Source organism: Lithobates pipiens, unplaced genomic scaffold (genome assembly GCF_037356315.1).
Source record: "Lithobates pipiens isolate NorthernLeopardFrog02 unplaced genomic scaffold, aLitPip1_a1.2 Scaffold_19, whole genome shotgun sequence".
Classification (NCBI taxonomy): Eukaryota; Metazoa; Chordata; class Amphibia; order Anura; family Ranidae; genus Lithobates; species Lithobates pipiens.
In genome coordinates, this window is record NW_027507764.1 from 240,221,584 (window position 1) to 240,244,133 (window position 22,550).

Below are 22,550 nucleotides of genomic sequence, written 5' to 3' on the forward strand. Positions count from 1 at the left end.
TATTTACTCAGCATAACTTCATCTTTCACTTTATGCAAAGATTGGGCTAACTTTACTGTTTTTTTTGTTTTTTTTAAGCACAAAACTGTTTTTTCCCCAAAAATTGCTGCGCAAATACCGTGTGAGATAAAAATTTGCAACGACCACCATTGTATTCTCCAGGGTCTTTGCCAAAAAAAAATATATAATATTTTGGGGTTCTCTGTAATTTTCTAGCAAATAAATGATGATTTTTACATGTAGGAGAGAAATGTCAGAATTGTCCTGGGTGCTCCAGAACGCCTGATGGCGCTCCCTACATGTTGGGCCTCTGTATGTGGCCACACTGTGTAAAAATCTCACACATGTGGTATCGCCGTACTCGGGAGTAATAGCAGAATGTGTTTTGGGGTGTAATTTGTGGTATGCATATGCTGTGTGTGAGAAATAACCTGATAATATGACAATTTTGTGGAAGAAAAATCTTGATATTGCAAAGAATTGTGGGAAAAAATTACAACTTCAAAAAACTCATCATGCCTCTTACTAAATACATTGGAATGTCTTCTTTCCAAAAAGGGGTCATTTGGGGGGTATTTGTACTTTTCTGGCATGTTCGGGTCTCAAGAAATGAGATTGGCCGTCAGTCCTTCAGGTGTGATCAATTTTCAGATATTGGCACCATAGCTTATGGACTCTATAACTTTCACAAAGACCAAATAATATCCACCAATTTGTACTTATTTTTACCAAAGATATGTAGTAGTATAAATTTTGGCAAAAATGTATGAAGAAAAAATTACTAATCTGCTAAATTTTATAACAGAAACGACGAAAAATTCATTTTTTCGCAGAATTTTCGGTCTTTTTTCTTTTATAGCACAAAAAATAAAAAACTGAGAGGTGATTAAATACCACCAAAAGAAAGCTCTATTTGTGTGAAAAAAAGGACAAAAATTTCATATGGGTACAGTGTTGCATGACTGAGTAATTGTCATTCAAAATGTGAGAGCATCAAAAGCTGAAAATTGGTCTGGTTATTAAGGGTGTTTAAGTGCCCAGTGGTCAAGTGGTTAAAGTAATCAGACATCAAAGAACCGCTCTCTGGAAAAAATTGTGTTTCTGCCAGCTGCATACGTTTAATGATTTTTGATGATTTTTAAAAAAAATGGTTTTATTAATTTTTTTACTGGTTTTTAAAGAAAGGGAGGTCAGGGAGGGTACAGTACAATAATGCTCATAACATAAAATGAAAAATGTACTCGGTTGACAACATTGAGAAGAACCGTCATGTCATAGAAGACATTACATTATTATTAATAATCATGGTTCACGTAGTACTTTATCATAACATTGTTAAACACCTGACATTTCTTCCTTGCGTAATTGGGTGAGAGATCTCATTGACCCCTCAGTTCAATATTCATGCAGACTGTCTGGTCCCCGACCACTAGGAGTATTGAATAGTCAAAGAATAAGACAGAAAGCACCAAAATTCTAAGGGAGTAATTCAAGGGAGAGGAAGGGAGTGAGAAAAAGGGAGAGGAAGGGAGTGAGAAAAAGGGCGGGAGGGGTGAGAGTTGAGGGGAGGGTGTTGACCTGTGTATCGATTCTAGCATTTTTCAGTAGTTTCATGTCGAGTTGCCTTCAGGAGTCAAGTAAAGAAGCGCCTTAGTCGGATACAATGAACATATTCCAGAGCCTCCATACCTTAGAATGTCTTTCCTGTTTGTGGTGTGCCGTAAGCACTAGGTCTTCCAGTTTTTTAATCTCCTCCACTCTTCCATTTTTTTCCAGCTGGAGATGCTGTGCAAGCATCCTTGCTGCCTGGGATGTCTGTGCAGTTTCCACTGCCAGCATCCGCCATGCCAGGGCCGTCACTATCGATTCCCCTGACCCCAACCGCTCGGAGCCGCCATTTCCTTGTGGCGTGAAGCCTCTAGCCTGCTGACAAGTTCCTCAATGTCGGATCTCTTCGGCAGGGCCTGCAGCAGTGCCCTCAATTCCGCGTCCACCCTCAGTGTTAGCAGTGAATGGGAAGGGGGAATCCGGTTTTGGGAGTCTGATTGGAACACTGCCGGGTGCAGAAGCCCCCTTCAGGAGCTTGGGGGGCCGTGGGGGGTGCAGGGGGTTCTTGTTGCATTTGACTCACGTGTCGGCCGGGCATCGCGACGTCCGCCATCTTGGTCACCGGAGAGGCCTCCTGTGTGTTAGAGAAGTAGCGGTGTATCTCCGCTAGTTTTCGGTTTTAGAAACTGCCTCTTCTTGTCTTTGCCTCTTCGTTTCCCAGCAGAATACATGCCGGGGAGTAGCTCAGTATATGTGCTGAAATCTAGCTGGGTAGGCCAGGACGGGCCAGGAGCTCCAATGGCAGGGTTATAGCGGTTTGGACAAAAACTCTAGAATATCACAAAAACCATGTTTACAATGGTCAACTTTTAATCACAGTGTCTAACTCTTTTGCTTTCAGAGCAGTTTTTGCAATTTTTTTGCGTAGAAATCATTTTAGCCATGAAGATTAGTTAGTTCCCAAACATTATGTCTTTTCTGAAAGCAGACAACCTGGAGAATAAAAAAGTGGCAGTTCTATTTTTTTATTTCACACACAAAAAAAAATCTGCTGCTGTAACTGCTTGAAAAGCCTGCGTCAGAAAATACTGCATTTTTCTCTTAAACCTTCAATCTGCTCCAAGTATCCTCACATGATGGTACAGGATTCCTGCTGTACTTCACAAATTCTACTGTAGCTTATTTGATTGCTGTTGAGATGCAACCATGAAACACGATTCATTATACATTCTGGCCTTACCCAAAAATGCTTCCCTTCTGGCAAGTGTTTAGAACTTTTTCTCAAAAATTTGCAGAATATTTACTGCCAGAAGACATATCTCTATCACTTTTACAACTCCCCCATTCGCAGGAGAATCTACTGGAGATTGGTCGTCTTTAACCTAGGAAAAAGCCTAAAGCCTCCTGATGTGGAAAGATTCCTCACCTCCTTATATACACAACAGCTAAAATAAGGAAGATGGAGGAGCTTCCTATGATAAACATGAAATTTACTTTAAAACATGGTTTTATTGGGTGGACTTCTTCTAAGAGAAAAATACCCTTGGGGAATTGGGGTTTGGGGATTCAAAGAAGGTGCCCTAATGTAATAATGGAGAGTTAAAAGTGGGCTTACAGAAGATTTTTCTGCAGGAGGAATACCTTTGACATCCTGGTATTTAGAATCAACCATATATACTCTTACCATCTCAGAAAGAGTCAGAGAGGGTTTCTTCAGGCTCAGCCACCAGTTGAACTCCTCCAAAGTGCACAGGGTAATCTCGAAAATGGTTTCAAGACTCTAATGTGAACTAGCCCAGATCAAAAGATTGTCTATGTATCCTACAATGGGAATACCCATTACAGGCAGAGGTGCTAACACTAGAGCTAGATACTTGATGAACACCAAAGGGTGTCTCCAATTTACAGGATATTTCCAATTTACAAGCCGACTTCAATGCTGTGTCTAATTGGGCGACTATGTGGCAGATGAGGTTTAATGTTGAGAAATGTAAAGTTATGCACTTGGGGGCTAAGAATATGCATGCATCATACATGCTAGGAAGAGTAAAACTGGGGGAATCCATAGTGGAGAAGGATCTGGGGGTTTTGGTAGATCATAAGCTCAATAATAGCATGCAATGCCAAGCTGCGGTTTCCAAAGCGAGCAATGTCCTTTCCTGTATTAAGAGAGGTATGGACTCCAGAGAGAGATATCATTTTGCCCCTGCTCAAATCATTAGTAAGACCTCATCTGGAATATGCAGTTCAGTTTTGGGCACCAGTTCTCAAAAAGGATATCGGGGAACTGGAGAAAGTGCAGAGAAGGGCAACCAAACTGATAAGAGGCATGGAGGAACTCAGCTATGAGGAAAGATTAGAGGAACTGAATTTATTCACTCTTGATAAGAGGAGATTAAGGGGGGATATGATCAACATGTACAAATATATAAGGGGTCCATATAGTGAACTTGTTGTCGAGTTATTCACTTTACAGTCAACAAAGAGGACAAGGGGGCACTCTTTACGTCTAGAGGAAAAGAGATTTCATCTCCAAATACGGAAAGGTTTCTTCACAGAAGGAGCTGTGAAAATGTGGAATAGACTCCCTGCAGAGGTGGTTCTGGCCAGCTCAGTGGATTGCTTTAAGAAGGGCCTGGATTATTTCCTAAGTGTACATAATATAACTGGGTACTAACATTTATAGGTAAAGTTGATCTGGGGAAAATCCGATTGCCTCTCGGGGGATCAGGAAGGAATTTTTTCCCCTGCTTTAGCAAATTGGATCATGCTCTGCTGTTTTTTTTGCCTTCCTCTGGATCAACTGTGGGTATAGAATTGGGTATATGGGATTGTATGATATTATTATTATATATTTTTATTGTATTTTTTTTGTGGTTGAACTGGATGGACTTGTGTCTTTTTTCAACCTGACTAACTATGTAACTATGTTTGATGACAATCCAAATAGAAGAGCCACAAATTGGTAGTACTCCTCTCCCAACACAAGGAGACAGATGAAAAGTGTGAGGTGAAAAAAAACACTTAAAGTGGAAGTAAACCCATGGATTTAAACAGTTAAAAAAAAAAAAAAAAAAAGGCATGCCGGGAATGCTAACTGCACATTGGCTGTGCTCTCAGCCAAACTATCAAACCATCCAATGGCTGGTGTCATAACGAATCACATGTGCAGCACCATAGCAGTTGAAGATTAAACAGAGGCAAAGATGGCAGCTTCCTTGGCTGAAAACGATAGGGGAGTTTACTTCCACTTTAAGATGGGAAGTCTGATGCTACAGCTTTCTTTACCCAAGTAGTGTCAGGACCTGAATCACCTGCTGGTGGTACTGTTGTCCGCTGAGCTGAAGGGTGCAGTTTAGGGGGCCATCAGTGTGTGCATCTCAGCAGTCAGCAGATCCCAATAATTAGGCTCCATCTGATGCTGGCTGCTGAGAAGGTATATAACCCATCCCTTGATCTGCATTAGTGTTTTGTGTAGCCATACTCTTGCTTGCTGAATAACCTGATTTATACTGCAGCTTGCATCTAGTTTCCTGTATCCCTCATCTCTGCTCTCCCTGTTCCCAGTCCTGGTCATGCCCTGCTTATGTCAGCTTAGGTTTGCCACCTCATCACTTTAAAACTGAGTAGGTTTCTAATCAGTGAAGTGCAGCCTAGTGAACTACTAGCCCACAAGCAGCACAATCATCTCAGAACCCTGCAATCACTTGCAGGATTCCAGTGTCTGTTACTCCAGCCTGATTCAAAGCCTGTCAGGGAATGAGTTATGTGCCAAAAAAGGAGAAATACAATTTTCTCCCTTAAAGTGATTGTAAAATGATCGCCTTGTAAAACAACCCATTCAGTTTAAAATAGAAATGAAAGGCAAAACATTTGGGTATATATATATATATATATATATATATATATATATATATATATCTATATATCTATATATCTCCTGCTTAGTGTGGTCAGTTTTTAATAGGAAAGCAGAGGGACTGGCAGGAACACCAGGGATTCCACATACAGAAAGCAATACAAAGAACAGGATACTTTCTCATACAAATACATGGTACAGCAGGCACATATCAGGAATATGTAGTGTTGGAGGTAACAAACGGATATCCCTATAAAATCTGTTACTCTTTACATGGAACATTTTATGTGGTCAAAATTTCAGAAAGATTATAACATAAAAACAAAACAAAAATGTGCGGTAAAAGTAGATTTAACACACATACCTTTGTCTGGGATGAGTAATTTACAAGGCAATGCCAGAGGTGTAATGGAATGTTGGTAAATCAAAGCTGTCAAACTCCCTAAGTCAAGAAAAAAAACTGATAAATATTTAAAAACAAAGCAAAACTGCTCTGGGTCACATTCAAATAGTAATATGGGTTTTCCTTAAACTTGGATATCCATACAATTTCCATCTACTAAAAACAAAAATGTACATTCTTTTTTCATTGATATCGCTATGAACCATTGCTCTTCCTGCACTAGGCAATGAACCTAACATTGTTTTTGAATTGTATAGGCAGATAGATGGGCGAATCTGAGAATTCATGCAGATGATTCTTTGGATTATAAATTTACGTAAATATAGTAGTGAAACAAAATTTCTCCTTTCAATTGCTAGCAAATATTTTATTTACAGGAAGCAGGCAATATGAAAAACAGAAGTAACACCAAGCAAACAAATAGCAGGTTCACTGTTTTGACTTTGTAAGCAACAAAATTTGAAATATGATTGGCTGCTATTATTCACAAGAACCTCCAATATATACCTTTTCTTTATCGTACATCACAGGACACAGAGCCACAGAAATTATAGGCACAGTTAGGTGATGGACACTGGCACACCCTAAACAGGAAGCTCAATTCCCCATATAACCCCTCCCCTTACCGAGAGTACCTCAGTTTTTACACCAGTGTCTTAGGTCTTGGTCACGAGTAAAGATGTACTGTGCTGAGCTCCGCTGGAATATTCCTTACTGGGGGCAAGCCATGCAACCAGATCCATTCAAAGTGTCTTTTCCAGGCCATATTGAATAATACCCGGGCCTCGTGTCCGAAGCAACAAGGTTCTGCCTGTAACGCTTCTCTTTTTAGAAAGCTGTACCCTGGGATCAAGTATTTGTTTTTTTCAGGCCCATTCCTGGAGGGGTGCTTTTTACAAGGCCCAGGGCTGTGGATCCCCCGATTAAAAAAAAAGAAAAAGAAAAGGGGGCCCCAGTCGCTGAAGATTTTCTAAACTGAGCCTACCGTAAGAGGTGAAGATTAGGTCTGTTACCACAGAACCCTGCAGCTGGATAAGGTAAGGGAGATTCCTGAGGAATTTTTCTAAATTCTTGTGGGCTTTCTCCTTTAAAGTAAATGTTTGCTATTCCTATAGTCACCACTGGGGGCTGTCAAGAGCACATACCCGTTCCATGTTCGTCAGTCTCGCCTCTGTGTCTCAGCCTGCACTCTTCTCCGGCCCAAAGCTCCAGGTAAAATTGTGGGAAAGGGGGGGTTTTCTTCTCCAGGAATGTCGCCACACATGGATAGCTTCCCTCCAGGTAGGGGTAGCATGGCGCTAGACGGCGGTGTGTCGTGTCGCTCCCCCCGCCATTACAGCGGTCCTACATCAGCAGCTTCCTCCTCCCCCAGTCCTCCTCCATGCGGTCGGGCAGGTTAAGAGCCCGCCTCGCGCAGGAAATCACTCTATTTTAAAATAGATGGGGGGCACGGTGGGTGGTCGGAGGGGGCAGGGCTTAGCGGTGTTGGTGCGAATTGAGCGCTCACAACGGGGGCTGTATAGCTATAAACAGCTAGGAGGGACACAGAAGAGACGGGGGACATGTGAGTTGGTGACACAGGCATTTCCCAGGGCAAATTTACTTAAGCATCAGGCTGAGCTTAATAACAGCGGCAGTTGCTGCACTATTGCTCAGCAGTGGGTGCATTTTTTTGGTGGTACCTCTGCGTTGTGCTCGGCACTATGACCAGAGGAGGTGGATCAAATGCCGCAAAGACCAAGAACACGAAGGGGTCACCCTCAGGTTCTAAGGACCCTACCTCTGCAACACCATCTCGTACTAAGGAGGCTGGTCAGAGTGAAACATCAGGGTCATCAGAGGCTGCAATTGCTTCCAACACTTCAGCCCCTGTCTATATAACTGAGCAGGTTTTCTCCTCAGCTATGAGTGGCTTAGAGGAAAGATTAGTGGTTTTAATCACGTCTTCACAGAGTGGAAGAAAACGTATTAGGCCCCCTTCTACCACCCAGGTCCCCAAACGGACCAACTGTGGGAGGGGGGGAAGATGAATGCCCCTCAGGGGACTGTGAACAGGCTGATGATTACTCTTCCAAGGAGTCAAGTGGGGAAGGATCTTCTTCAGATTCACATGCTGAGACGTTGCTGGTACATTTTCTTACTGAAATGGTAGGCTCTACATTTAAGCTACCTTTAATGGAGTCGGTTGAAGAGTCCACTTCCTGTTTGGGGTCACTAAAGCCTTGCGTGCCTTTCCTGTACATTACTAGAAAAGCTTATGTATTCTGAGTGGGATGACCCAGATAAGCACTTTTTCCCTCCTAAAAATTTTTCAACACTTTATCCTATTTATCCAGAGGAAAAATTTACTAAGATGTGGAGTATACCAGCAATCGACGCTGCTATATCCTCTGAATAAAAATTTGACTTGTTCGGTTGACAATGCACAAATGCTTAGGGATCGAACTGATAAAAAATTGGAATTCCTGTTAAAAAACATTTTCCCTGGCAGGTTCAGTGGTGGCAATTGGGTTATGTCAGTCCTTGAGTTGAAACAGGTACTCAAGGTGGTCCATGAAGAGCAGGCCCAGGAATTAGCTGAGCTGCCAGTGGCTTTGTGCTTTGCAATTGACGCAATTAGAGATTCTATTCTTCAAACCTCTCACCTTACGCTTGGGTTGGTGCATATGCATAGAATCCTATGGTTGAAAGGTTGGTCAGCCGAAGTGCCATGCAAAAAGGTCCTGGCTGGTTTTGCTTTCCGTGGAGAAAAGCTGTTTGGGGAGGATTTAGACAAATATATCCAAAGAATACCAAGTGGGAAAAGTACCCTTTTAAGAAAAAGCATAAACGCCCCTCATTGAAAACAGGCTCTTTCTCCAGGGCCAGGGGCATCAGCCTCCAGGCAGTCATGACAGCCTCCATCATCAGGATGAAGAGGTAAACCTCAGGGTCAATCCCAGGGATAAAAGAGATCCTGGGGAAAGAAACCCGCAAGACAGAATGCTAAAGCCTCTATATGAAGGGGTGCCCCCGCTCGTTCGAGTGGGGGGGGGAAGACTTCTGCAGTTCTCAAAGGTCTGGCAGGAAGAATTTCGGGACAGATGGGTGGTCTCCACGATAGCTCAAGGTTACAAACTAGAGTTCCGAGAATTCCAGTCTCCTTGTTTCCTCAGGTCAAATGTCCCCAAAGATCCAGAGAAAAATAAGTCTCTCTTTCTAGCATTAGACCAACTTTTGTCACAAAAGGTGATCATGGTGGTCCTTGTTAAAGACCAGGGGTCAGGGTTTTATTCATACCTTTTCACGGTACCAAAACCAAATAGGGATGTCAGACCCATTCTAGATCTCAAAGATCTAAACCGGTTCCTGAAGATTTACTCTTTTTGCATCTAATCAATTTGATCAGTAGTCTCCATCCTACAAGGGGGAGAGTTCTGGCTTCAATCGACATCAAGGATGTATACCTGCATGTACCTATTTTCCCAGCTCACCAGAAGTATCTGTGTTTCCAAGTAGAAAAAAAAATCATTTTTAGTTTGCAGCCTTGCCTTTTGGTCTAGCTACTGCTCGGGTGTTTACAAAACTTCTCGCCCTTCCTCTGGCCAAATTAAGGACTCAAGGTATAACAATAATAGCATACCTGGATGACCTGCTCTTAATAGACCGGTCGGTAATCCGCCTGGATCAAAGTGTAGTCAGCACAATCAACTACCTGGAATACCTAGGTTGGGTCATCAACCTAGAAAATTCTTCTTTAAAGCCAGTAAGATATTTGAGCAGCTCGTCTAGCCTTAAAGACCTGGCCATTCAGGTTGCAGAATTCTCCTGTCAGGATTCAATCCGGCAGTGGCTTATATCAATCACAAAGGGGGCACTAGAAGTGAGGCAGCCCAGGCAGAGGTAAACCATATCCTAACCTGGGCAGAAGAACATGTGCCGTGCATTTCAGCAACCTTCATTACAGGGGTAGAGAACTGGCAGGCAGACTATCCAAGTCACCAGCAGTTGTTCCTGGGGGAATGGTCCCTTCACCCCGACATCTTCCTGACTATATGCCAAGGATGGGGGATCCCAGAAGTAGACCTGTTTGCATCCAGGTTCAACAACAAAGTCGGCAACTTTGTGTCAAGAACAAGGGATCCACTCGCGTGCTAAACAGAGGCGTTGGTGACTCGGTGGGGTCAGTTCTCACTGATTTATGCATTCCCTCCTATTCTGCTGCTACCTCGACTTCTTTGCAGGATCAAGCGGGAAAGAAAGTCGGTAGTTCTTGTGGCCCCAGTGTGGCCCAGAAGATCTTGGTATGCAGAAATAGTAAAGATGGCGGTAGGAAACCCATGGACCCTACCACCACGTCCAGACCTGCTATAGCAGGGACCAGTGTTCCATCCTACTTTACAAATGCTAAATTTAACAGTTTGTCTATTGAAACCCACATTCTAAAGAATTGTGGGCTTTCAGGCTCAGTGATACCTACCTTGATTAATGCAAGAAAGCCAGCTTCCAGAGTCATTTATTATAGAGTCTGGAAGGCATATGTTTCTTGGTGAGAATCCAGTACTATCAAGGGCCAGATCTCGGCCTTATCAGTGTTGTTTCAACGTCCGCTGGCTTTGCATTCTTTGATCCAAAGCTTTATACAGGGGGTAACATGGCTTAACCCTCCGGTTAAAGCACCCCTGAAACCTTGGGACTTGAATTTAGTTCTGTCTGCATTACAGAAACATCCTTTTGAGCCAATACGACAGGTTCTTTGGACAAGGAAACTAATTTTTCTGGTAGCCATTTCTTCTGCAAGAAGGGTATCAGAGCTGGTGGCTCTTTCTTGTAAAGAGCCATATTTTTCCGTTCACAAGGGTAGAGTGGTATTGTGTCCTCATCCTAGCTTTCTGCTAAAGCTGGTTTCAGTTTCTCACCTAAACCAGGATATTGTTTTAACTTCATTTTTTCCAGAACCCTGTTCTAAGGAAGAAAAGTCACTATGCTCTTTGGATGTATTGAGAGTGGTCAAGATCTATTTGAAGGCGACTGCTTAGATCTGAAAAACAGATGTTTTGTTCGTGTTGCCAGAAGGTCCTAGGAGAGGACAGGCAGCATCAAAATCCACTATTACCAAATGGATTTGGCAGGTAATTATTCAAGCTTATGGCTTGAAGAGGAAGGTTCCACCTTTTCAAGTCAAAGCGCACTCCATCAGGGCTGTTAGTGCTTCGTGGGCAGTGTATCAGCAAGCCTCCATGGCGCAAATCTGCAAGGCCGCAACCTGGTCTTCAGTCCATACATTCACCAGATTCTATCAGGTGGATGTAAGAAGGCATGAGGATGTCGCCTTTGGGTGTAGTGTGCTGCAGGCTGCAGTATAGGTCCTCAGGTCTGATTGTACCCTACTTTTGTTGTGTCCCCTCCCCTCAGGTGGCATTGCTCTGGGACATCCCAGACAGTAATTACTGTGGCTCTGTGTCCCGTGATGTACGATAACGAAAATAGGATTTTTATAACAGCTTACCTGTAAAATCCTTTTCTTGGAGTACATCACAGGACACAGAGGTTACATGTGTATTGCTTTGCTACAAAACCGAGGTACTCCTGGTAAGGGGAGGGGCGGGGGTTATATGGGGAATTGAACTTCCTGTTTAGGGTGTGCCAGTGTCCATCACCTAAAGGTGACTATATAACACAGACAATAATTACTGTGTCCCATGATGTACTCCAAGAAAAGGATTTTACAGGTACGCTATATTAATTGAGCCTACTCTTGATGTTTTTTAAACTCTAAGGCTCCATGCATACAGGCTTAAAAATCGCTGCTTCTACAGGAGTTTCGTGTTCTGCCTGTAGAAGCAACTAAATGTTATCCTATATGTCTATGCACATTAGGATGTTTAGAGGCATATTTTGAGCTCAACGTTTAGAGGCAAAAAAAAAAAACGCTTCTGGTTTGTGTTTCGGATTGGAGCTTACTGGCAGAAAAAATGTACAGCTCTGCTAAACTCATTTTTTTTACTGCCAAAGGAACTGATTTTTTTTTTTTAAGCACAGTGTGCATGTTTATTTTGGTTTGAATGGTTTGGATATACTGCTGCCTATAGGAGGATTGAACACTGTCAAATAAAAACAAACACCATCAGTCGAAGTCACGTGTGGTGTGACGTAACGCGTAGGATACCAGAGGCAATCTAGACACCGGAACAGACGCATAGGTACGAGCTCGGCGCTCGTTTTTACAGTGTACTGCTTACATAAAGAAAATGTGAGTTTTTTATTGTTTTATTTAAATAAACGCCAACATTTTTTGCAACATACTGCACCATGGTAGGCCTCTCTTTATCTTTTCTCTAACACATTGAGCATCTACCTGAGTGATTCAAGTTACTGACGCCCAGTGGAAAGACAAGGAAAGGACCCCCCCTCCCCCTGGCTTTATTCCATAGGAACGCCTAGGAAAAGACCGATCCGAAGGGATCCATTCCTTTAAATCTTACTACATGCTGTTTACCTTACAGCAGTAAGGTAATCATTTATTTTAGCCACGGGTGTCAGTGACACTGAAGACCCATAGCTTATCACTTAAAGGCACAGTATCACTGAATGTCAGGATAGCAGCACAAAGTGTTCTTGTGAAACACTTCCACATCTGCACTACTGTTGCACACTGGACCAAGAAACATACGTCCAATATTTTCACTAAGAGACTTGATACACTCAGTTTACTTAAAGATTTTTATCTATGTCCCTCTCTAAATGTATTTATGTATTTATTTATTTATGATATTATTATTTTGGTATATGATATCTACACATTTGCACTTTATTTTGTTAAATCTATTGATGAATGCTCTCTAGTTATAATCACTAGCTGATAACTCCACATATAGGAGAATATATAATCTTGTACAAGGAGCGCAACACCACCCCTTACTTTTTGATTACTTACACATTTGGACACGAGTTTGGTCCTTACGGTGTACGCACCTTTTCTCAGTACATTATATCTATTCCTTTTCAGTATATTTTCACTCATTCCGTTTAGCGCAGGAGTACCTACTCTACATGTATAACTCAATGGTATCTGAATTTCTGGGTCCCTCAATAGATGAAAGAAATGATATAGTTGTCTTGGCTAAAATTTCTGCCAGTGCGTGCTCCACTAGTTTTCATTTTTCTGTCTTAAGTTTCAGGCATTTCTGGGCTGTAGAGTAGAAAACTCTCCTTTTTCACTTTGTTACCCTATGTATAAAGAAACTTCTGACATTTGTATACAAACTAATTCAGGAAGCTTATGGCTCCCAGTAGAGATTCTGCCACACTCAATTAAGGGTATGGCCAGGCACAAATCCAACAGTATCTAGCCATGATGTGTCAGGAAAAGTTATACTCACCATTGCATAATTTTTTATTTTCCTGGTGCATCTAATGGCAGTATACCTTACCCTTTCCTGAATTTATTGCTGATGTTCGTTATAGTTCCAAAGATGGTATCTATGGCTGAGGAAATTTTTATATAGGTAATTGGTCCTATAGGGTTGAGAGGTGGCATTTTAACCTACAGTATGCTTCCCTTACCTGCACCAGAAAAGTAAATTATGAAAAGATGAGGATACAGTTTCCCATTTTATCTGCAAAAGCCTTCACCATTTATCTTCCGTATCTGCTAATTAAATCTAAGGAGGTAGGAAGCATTTTGACCCTTTCCAATTGACCAGTGTTTTTTTTTTAATACAGTTCTGAATTATCCACAAAATGACATGTTTTCAGAAATGTCATTAGATAAAGCAACTGTGGTAATCAGTGCCAGATTTAGACATGGGGGGGAGGGGGGCTTGGGGCACTTCACGTTTGGGGGCCTCTCAAAATAAAAATGTAATTATATGGCAATTAAAAAAGTTAACTGAAATTAATGATAAACTGCATTTGTTCTAAAATAAATATGTTAGGTTCCAAAGACGACATTTGTCTAATTTTTTCGTAATTCTATTGACTGTAAGAATACACATTGCACAGGTAATTGGAACTGGCAAGTCATACGTCACACTACAATATTTACATAAAGTCTTTCTTCCTGCACTTTGTTACTTTGAATAATAAAACAAATTGTAAAATTATTACATTTTTTTCATAAAGGAAGTCTGGGACCCTTCTTGCAGGTGGGCCCAGGGCAATTTCCCCTTTTGCCCCAATAATTATCCAGCAGTGGTGGTAATTGCTAAATTGGTGACACTGATTGAATTACTTTTGAAAGAAGAAACTTATCAATGCCATGCATAATTTTGGGCAGTCTAATGGCCTGCCAAAGCATTTGAGTCAATCTTTTGTAGATTCCTTTCTGTGTTTTGAAACATTATTATGTTGCATAACACAATTCCTTTTGAGATTTAAAATGGATTCCCAGTGATCTTAGGCTGAGTAAAAGCAATCTAAATGTGTATGGCCAACTATCCTGTGCTATCGTGCCAACTGGTTTCACAAGAAAGTGTTTGCATGGCTGTCTTATAGATATAAAGCTATACTTGTTCATATATCAATAAAGTTTTAAAGTAGAGTGACATCTCTTTTGTGTTTAAGAACACTTTGTGTTTTGGACCTATTGGCTGCTTTTATCTCTGAATCCATCCGTAATAGAAACATGAAATGTTCGTTGAATGTACCATGCTCAATCTTTTTGTGCTATTTTGAATTTGGAAGGTTTGTGACAGGTTAATTTAGCCATTGTAAAACTTCACTGCAGCACCCAAACATAAATTACGCAGTTCCTGGTGTTTTGTTCTCAAGCATGGAGGTTAGAAAAACCCTGAATTTCAAACTTGACATAGAATCTCCAAAATCTGCCCACAGTTTTCATATTTTTTGTTCAGGAGCTGGACCCTAGTAATCAGATAGATATATATATATATATATATATATATATATATATATATATATATATGTACATGTGTTTACTTCACTGTTCTTTATAGAAAGTAATGTGAAGCAAATTCTCTTCCAAAAGATGAAAAAAAGTGAAGCATGTAAGTTACTTTGGGGATATTAATACCACTATTTACAAAGTGGCTTTAATCAAACACCATCAACAAAGTGCATTTATTTAAATTAAACAAACTTGTGTGTACACACATACATATATACACACAGTATAAATATTTCATAATGCGCTACAGTGAAAACAGTGAACCATTGATATCAGTTATCTACATTAATTGGTTTCAGGTTTTTTTTTTAAGACACATTTTCTATACAAGGCCCTAATATTCTAATAATAACACTACATCTCAGTGAAGTAATATTTACCAAAATATGGTTCATTTGGACATCCCTTCAATCGAACTCCTTTCTGAATGCATTCAATTAGGAAGTGGCGTACTAACTCATTGGCCATATCGTTAACTAGAGAAAAAAAAAAAAAAAAAAACATACAATTTTAAACCAGGATTATGCCCAACAGGGAATCCACAACCAGCTATGTACGGCCATAGACATTATGTTTTTTTTTTACTAAAGCTAGAGAGGGCAAAATTAGTCTCAATTCTGCAAAGAAAATAATCAGCTTCCAGGTTTTATTGCTAAAACTTAAATGGAGAAGTCCAGCCTGAGCTTTTTAGGCTGGGCTTCTCCTCTGGGTCACAGGAGTTTTACAATGGCTAAATTAGTTTTACACTCCTGTGACCCATTTTCTGCGGAGAGAGGTCTGAAGTCTGCTCTCCACTTACGTCACTGCCATCAGTCGAGGCAGCGCGTCATCCCTCTTCCCAAGTCTGGATCCCCCAGCTGCCTTGATTGATGGCAGTCTTAGCATATCAGCGAGCGGCTGAGACACGGAGATGGGCACTCCCCACCCCTCCCTCCACAGCTCAGCTCTACAATGAGCACGGAAAAGCAGAGAGGAGAAATGCCTACTGACATTCAGCAGCTCTCCTCTCAGGGATCTGTGAAAACCGAGCCATCTGCGATGTTCATTGGCTTGGTTTTCAAAAAATTTTATTGAGAAAAGAAAAGGGTGCATTACAAATGGGTGAACAGTACATATAAATTTTTTCTCATTTTCGAAAATGTACAGAATATAAGATAGCAATAGATCAAGTAACAATTGGTGCCGGGGCACCGACCCATTAACCACATAGTGGAGAGTATCACTCTCCCTGACACTCTAATAGAAACGAGGTAACAACAACTGGATGGATCATGGAACATTTATACACTAGCTCAACCTCAGGGTGAAGAAGAACAGCTAGATCAGATCATCAATAGGGTTCAGATTGGGGGGGGGGGGTGAGGGGGGAGGGCGGGGGGGGGGCCCATAGTTGCAGTCTTGTCGTGGGTAGTTACCCAATGGTTGAAGGGGTTGCGGGGGACCATTGGCCATTGTAGATAAAAGAGTGATCATCTAGGTGGGCTTGTTCCTGAGGAGTAAGTTGCGATTTCACAAAAGAGTCCCATCTGTTATGGAAGCGCTGAACGGCTTTTTTGTGGGCTAGATTTGCATTAATTTTGTCGCGAAATAGGAGATGCAGGAGATCTCTGTGGACTTGCATGACTGAGGGTGGAACAGTAGCTATCCAGTTGGCAAGTATGGCCCTTCTTGCCATCAGGAGGCATATCAAAGCCCATTCTTTGTCTCGTGGGCCAGAATCTTTAGACCAGGGAAGTAGTGTGGCGTCCCAATATCCAAAAATAAGCAGTAAAGGGTCTTTGGGTAGCTTCAGCAGTGTGATCTTAAAGATGAAAGCCAGGATTTGGTCCCAGAACGCCGAGATAGAGGAGCAAGTCCAGTACCGGTGCGCCAAAGAGGGTTTAGGTTGTTGGCATAGAGGGCATAGTGGAGACGGAGTGGACCCTGGTCGTTTAGCATAGAGAAAGGGGATGTGTGCCCGGTGGGCGATTTTGAGTTGAGTTTCCCTCCAGGATTCGTTGGGAACCAAGTTGTAGACTGTGCGAAGACCTTGAAGGATTTTGTCCACCATGCCGTCGTTCGGGAAGTCTTTTGCCCAATTGGACACTGATGAGGATTCCAAGGGGGGCGTCGTTTGGATGAGTAGAGGCTTATAGATATCCGAGATTTTGTATGAGTCCTTCTGTATAAGGGCCTCGAGGAATGATGACGTGAATCTCGTGGATGCATCTCTGCATGTGTTGCGGAGAAAGCTGAGACATTGGCCATGGTGAAACGATGAGGTTGCATTGAGGGAGAATCGAGTAGATAGAGTATGGAAGGGTAGAGGCTGGCCAGTAGCAGGATCACAAAGGGAGAAGAAGGTGGAGAGACCCTTTTGCCTCCAGGAGTCATAGGGATTATGCTCCAGACCTGGAGAGAAGCCCGGGTTGCCTTGTATCGGGAGAAATTTGGAGATGGAAGGAGAGAGTCTGAGGCTTTTCCTTACCTCCCTCCATGCTATAGCAGTGTCTCTCAGCAGAAGATTATGTTGATGTGGTACTGGTATAGATTTCCACTTGCAGTGGAGAAGAGCTGTTAGAGAGTAGGGGTGGACCATTGCGGCTTCCAGTTGGTAATTAGAGCATTTGGATTTTTGGGTGATCCAGTCCAAACCTACCCTCAAAAGACAAGCAAGATTATACATTCTAAGGTTCGGGAGATTAATGCCGCCCTCGGTCCTGGGAAGATGGAGTTTTGGGAAAGCTATGCGTGGCCGTTTGTTTCGCCATATAAATTTTGAGATCGCAGAATTCAGCAATTTAGAGTCTTTGTGTCTTAGCAGGAGAGGTGGCTTGGTTTTCAGTGCAGAGACTCTGGGGACAAGCTGCAGCATCGGTCTGATGTTGCATCCACATAGGTAAGTATGAATCAAAAAAAAAAACATACTTTACTTTTAATTAAACAAGTTGAGGTTAGAAGCTGATTAGTTTATCTGCATAATTGTGACTATATTTGCCCGCTTTAGCTGTTATGTGCAAAGCTATTGCACAGAGCAGGTATGACCTGCTTTTTATTAAAAAAAAAATCCAATGTTTACAATCACTTTAAAGGCTCTGTGCAGGAAAAGATCAGCATTTGAACCCAGAGAAGCTGGAGGCTGATAAACAGGAGGTAACATTTACATTTACAGGAAAAGTTTAGCAGTATTGTGCATTTTATTTAAACTGATTATTATATCCACGCAAAAAAGTCGAGGCCTTTAGTGCTACTTTAATATAAAATATTTACATCCCCCTCCCCTTCATGCAGCTTCATATCTGACTCCCAGTTAACCGGTTCCCGACCAGCGCACGCCGATGTACGTTGGCAGAATGTCCCTTTAAATTTGCCACCCTGCCATCTGCGATCGTCTCACGGGGCGGCTGAACGGAGAGATGCCGTTGTAAACAGCATCTCCCCGTTCTGCCTAGCAGCTAGTGACGCTGATCTCTGCTCCATGTGATTAGAGCAGAGATCAGTGTTCACTAAATTAAAGCCCAGCCCCCAACAGTTATTAACACACCCCTAGGAACACTTAACCCCTACACTGCCACCCGCTGGTTAACCCCTTCACTGCCAGTGTCATTTACACAGGAATCACTGCATTTATATAGCAGTGATTTCTGTATAAATGACAATGGTCTCAAAAAAGTGTTAAAAATGTCCGATGTGTCCGCCATAATGTCACAGTCACAATAAAAATCGCTGATTGCCGCCATTACTAGTATAAAAAAAATTATTAATAAAAATGCCATAAAACTATCACCTATTTTGTAAACCCTATAACTTTTACGTACACCAATCGCTTATTGCGATTTTTTTTAACCAAAAATATGTAGAACAATACGTATCGGCCTAAACTGAGGAAAAAAATGTTTTTTTATATATTTTTGGGTTATTTATTATAACAAAAAGTAAAAAATAATGCGTTTTTTTCAAAATTGTCACTCTATTTTTGTTTATAGCGCAAAAAATAAAAACCGCAGGGGTGATCAAATACCACCAAAAGAAAGCTCTATTTGTGGGAAAAAAAGGAACGTCAATTTTATTTGGGAGCCACGTCGCATGACCGCGCAATTGTCAGTTAAAGCGACACAGTGCCGAATTACAAAAAGTGGTCTGGTCTTTGGCCAGAAAAATGGACCGGGCTGAAGTGGTTAACATACCCAGGATTATTCTACTTCTGGCTATAGTTATATGACATTTATATGACAGCAGGCGCAGATAGCTTGTATCTAACTACCTGCCTATGACAAGAGTATATTACAGTCCTGTCTGAAAATCGGCTAAACTGTGTTTTAGGTCTTTTATACAAAAATAAATAAATCTTTAAATAATAATTTTGATCTGAGTACCAGATTCAACCTTCAATCAGATTCAATAAGCTACATACAGCGACAGGTTCCCCAGTAATACAATCTTCAAAGATTGCGAAGACATTTAGAGACTATTATGCTCAGCTTTTTTTTAATCAAAACTTTTATATTTGTTGATGCAGCAAATAATCATACAGGTACATAGCAAACATTGATAGGGCTGAATACAGTAATAAGTCAGAGGTATACAATCCACGTCTTGAAATATAATAATATATGTTGTACTGCACCATTACATAACCGTTAAGACAAACTTTTAGCACTTAGTTGGACAATTTGCAAATCAAAACACAATCTTTTTATTTTTTTTTGCCATCGAATGTTGCTATACCAAGTGTTTAACCACTTAAGGACCAAGCCTCTTTGATTTGTTGTTTACAAGTTAAAACGTTTTTTTTGCTGGAAAATTACTTAGATCCCCCAAACATAATTTTTTTTCTAACATCCTAGAGAATAAAATGGCAGTCACACCGTATTTGCGCAGCGATCTTACAAGCGCACTTTTTTTTGGAAAAAATACACTTTTTGAATTAAAAAAGACAACAGTAGAGTTAGTCCAATTTTTCTCCATAGACGAGATTTAAAAAATTCTACAGGTTGCATGTTTTAAGTGACAGAGGAGGTCTAGGGCTAGAATTACTGCTCTGGCTCTACCAATCACGGCGATACCTCACGTGTGTAGTTTTAACACCATTTTCATATGCGGGCGCTACTCGTGTATGCGTTTGCTTCTGCACGCAAGCTCGTCGGGAGGGGGTGTCATTTGAAAAAATAAAATAAAATGGCCCTTTAAGAGCGTTGGATGGAAGTGACGTTTTGACGTCGCTTTCGCCCTGCAATGATATGGAGACGAGTGGAGGCCATCTTCCCCTCACTCGTCTCCATGTCAGGCCACAGGAAGGACCCGATCGTTTCTGCTGACGGCTCCGGTAAGCTGCAGAGGGCACCGGAGAGCGGCGGGAGGGGGTCCTCTCCCCTGCTGATAAAAGTGATCTCGTGGTGAATCCGCCGCAGAGAATCACTTTTATCTTAAACCGGACCGGTCAATGAAGAAAAGGATACTGGGGTTATGGCAGCTAGCTGCTGCCATAAAAACAATATCCTCCTTCAATGTACCGATGTATATCATCGTAAGCTGGCCCGGAAGTGGTTAACATAACAGAACTAAAACTTTTTTTTTTCCAAGAAAAAAGCAGTTTATTGAGAAACAAATACAAACATAGTGTGTACATGTACCACAATACAACAGTAGTGATAGAAAGTAACAGGAAGGTACATGTCAATGTATAACAATTGAATAGTAAAAGAGGCGATCATGGGAACAAATAGAGTATGTAAGGCTACTATAGATCAATCAATACTGAGAACAAATACACAGGGATCTCTAAGCAAAGAGAACTGCAATAGTTGGGGAGCCCAGCGAGTCTCCCATGTTGCCATCCACCCCATAGGGGATCACACTGTGGATGGTTGAGAGGCATCAATTCCGTAGTGCGGTATCGAAGGAGACTCGATCCGGGACATTAGAGAAATCTCATTGAATATATTAGGTGAAATATAAACAGGGGTGAGGGAGGGAAGGTCAGCACTGGAGTGTCTCCAAAAGGAATAAAGAAGGGGGCAGACAGGGAATAGAAGGGGGACTACACGTAAGGATAAGGGGGGTGCAAAAAGTAGGATATAGTGCAATCGGGCATATTTCCACCAAGAAGGAGATTCGGGTATAATTGCAGAGGAAGGGGTGGGATATATCAACCAAAGGAAGACGGCCCAACACGAAATGATGTCCTAACCTTCAATCAATCATACTAGGTATGAGTGGGGGTAATAGTGCGGGAGTTAGAGGCACGGAAATGTATCCAGCATGCCCATTTATTGAAAAATTGTTCATGTCCATCATATGCTTGGTGAATTAATCTTTCCATTTCTTCTATTTTATCCATCTGCCGAAGCCATTCCTCCAAAGATGGGGGTGTCCCAGAGCGCCAATGACGTGGAATGCATTGGGTGGCTGCGTTTATCAAATGTGGGATTATTGAAGACTTATATGTTTTGTGTGAGAGTGGAGTGTGGTGCAACAGGTATTGTGTCGGGGAGAATTCTGGCCGATAAGACGTGATTTCAATTATTGTTTCGTGGATTCTCTTCCAAAAGGGTTGAAGTATAGGGCATTCCCACCATATATGTAAGAAGTTGCCTGTTGGAGCATTACAGCGCCAACAAGATGGTGGGACATCATGGAATATTTTATGAATTTTTTCAGGTGTGCGGTACCACCTAGAGTAGATTTTAGAACGATTTTCTTGTGTTGACACGTTAACAGACCGCTTGTGAATGTGGTCATAGATCATAGCCCATTGTTGTGTAGTCAATGTGGTATGTAAATCTGATTCCCATTGTTGTATAATGGAATTCTGTGGGGTGGGGTTGGAGCTGAGTAGTTTGACAATAGTTGAAATCACATGTTTTTGTGGTTCCGAGTTGAGGCAAAGGGATTCAAATGGAGTTGGGGTTGTGGTCCATCGTGATAACGGCCTCGTTGATGTGAGGGAGTGTCGGATTTGAAGAAATGTAAAGAATGGGAGGCGTATTTCAGGGAATTTTTCGACCATAGCAGGAAACGTTAATATCTTCCCCTGGTCGAAGAATTGATAAGCTCTGTAAGTGCGTTCCTGAAGAACTTCACCGGAGCTAGGCACAACAAGGCCTGGAGGGAAGTCCGGGTTTGAGGAAAGAGGAGTTAGTGGGCCATGTGGCGCAGTAATGTGAAGGGATCTGCACGTTTGGCTGAAAGCTCTAATAGTAGGGCCTATTAAGGGATGTAGGGAGCAAGATGAAGGGATGGCCTGTTTTGTGATCCATGGTAGATGGGAAACAGGGAACGGGGTAAATACCTGTTCCACTGCTATCCACGCTTTATCCTTTTGGTGTATATGCCAATCAACAACCCTTGTGAGAAGAGTCGCATTATAGTAGGTATGGAGATCCGGTACTCCCAAGCCTCCGCATAGCTTGGGGAGGATGAGTTTGGCCCAACTCAATTGTGGGGAACGTTGTGATCAAAGAAAATTTCTACATATTGTTTTATATGAGCGAAAAAAAGCTTTGGGAATTGTTATAGGGATGGCCTGCAGTAGATATAGTAATTTAGGGAGAACATTCATTTTTAGAATGGCTACTCTGCCAAACCAGGAGAAGGGGCCTCTGTGCCATTTTTGGAGATCTGTTTGGAGCCGGAGAAGTGCAGGGGTGAAATTTAGTTCATATAGCCGTGAAAGATTGGAGGAGATTTTAATACCCAAGTACGTGAGCGCATCATTTTCCCAGCAAAAGGGGAAATTGAGGCGGCATTGTGATACTATATTGTCAGGTAAAGACACGTTTAAGGCCTTTGATTTTTCAAAATTAATTTTCAGATTAGAAATCGTAGAGAAGGCGTCAAGGTCTTTCAAGAGGTTTGGGAGAGTAGTAATTGGG

General features: G+C 41.8%; 1 protein-coding gene across 3 annotated transcripts in view; it reads right to left on the reverse strand.

Moving 5' to 3' along the window:
* Positions 1-22,550, reverse strand: part of TNS3 (tensin 3) — a 457,447-nt gene that overhangs the window by 23,669 nt on the left and 411,228 nt on the right. For all 3 annotated transcript variants that reach the window (XM_077491841.1, XM_077491842.1, XM_077491843.1), the window contains 2 exons: positions 15,078-15,173; positions 5,772-5,849 (listed from right to left, as the gene is read on the reverse strand). In XM_077491841.1, coding sequence (XP_077347967.1) covers positions 5,772-5,849; positions 15,078-15,173 — 174 coding nt within the window. The remainder of the gene's footprint in view (positions 1-5,771; positions 5,850-15,077; positions 15,174-22,550) is intronic.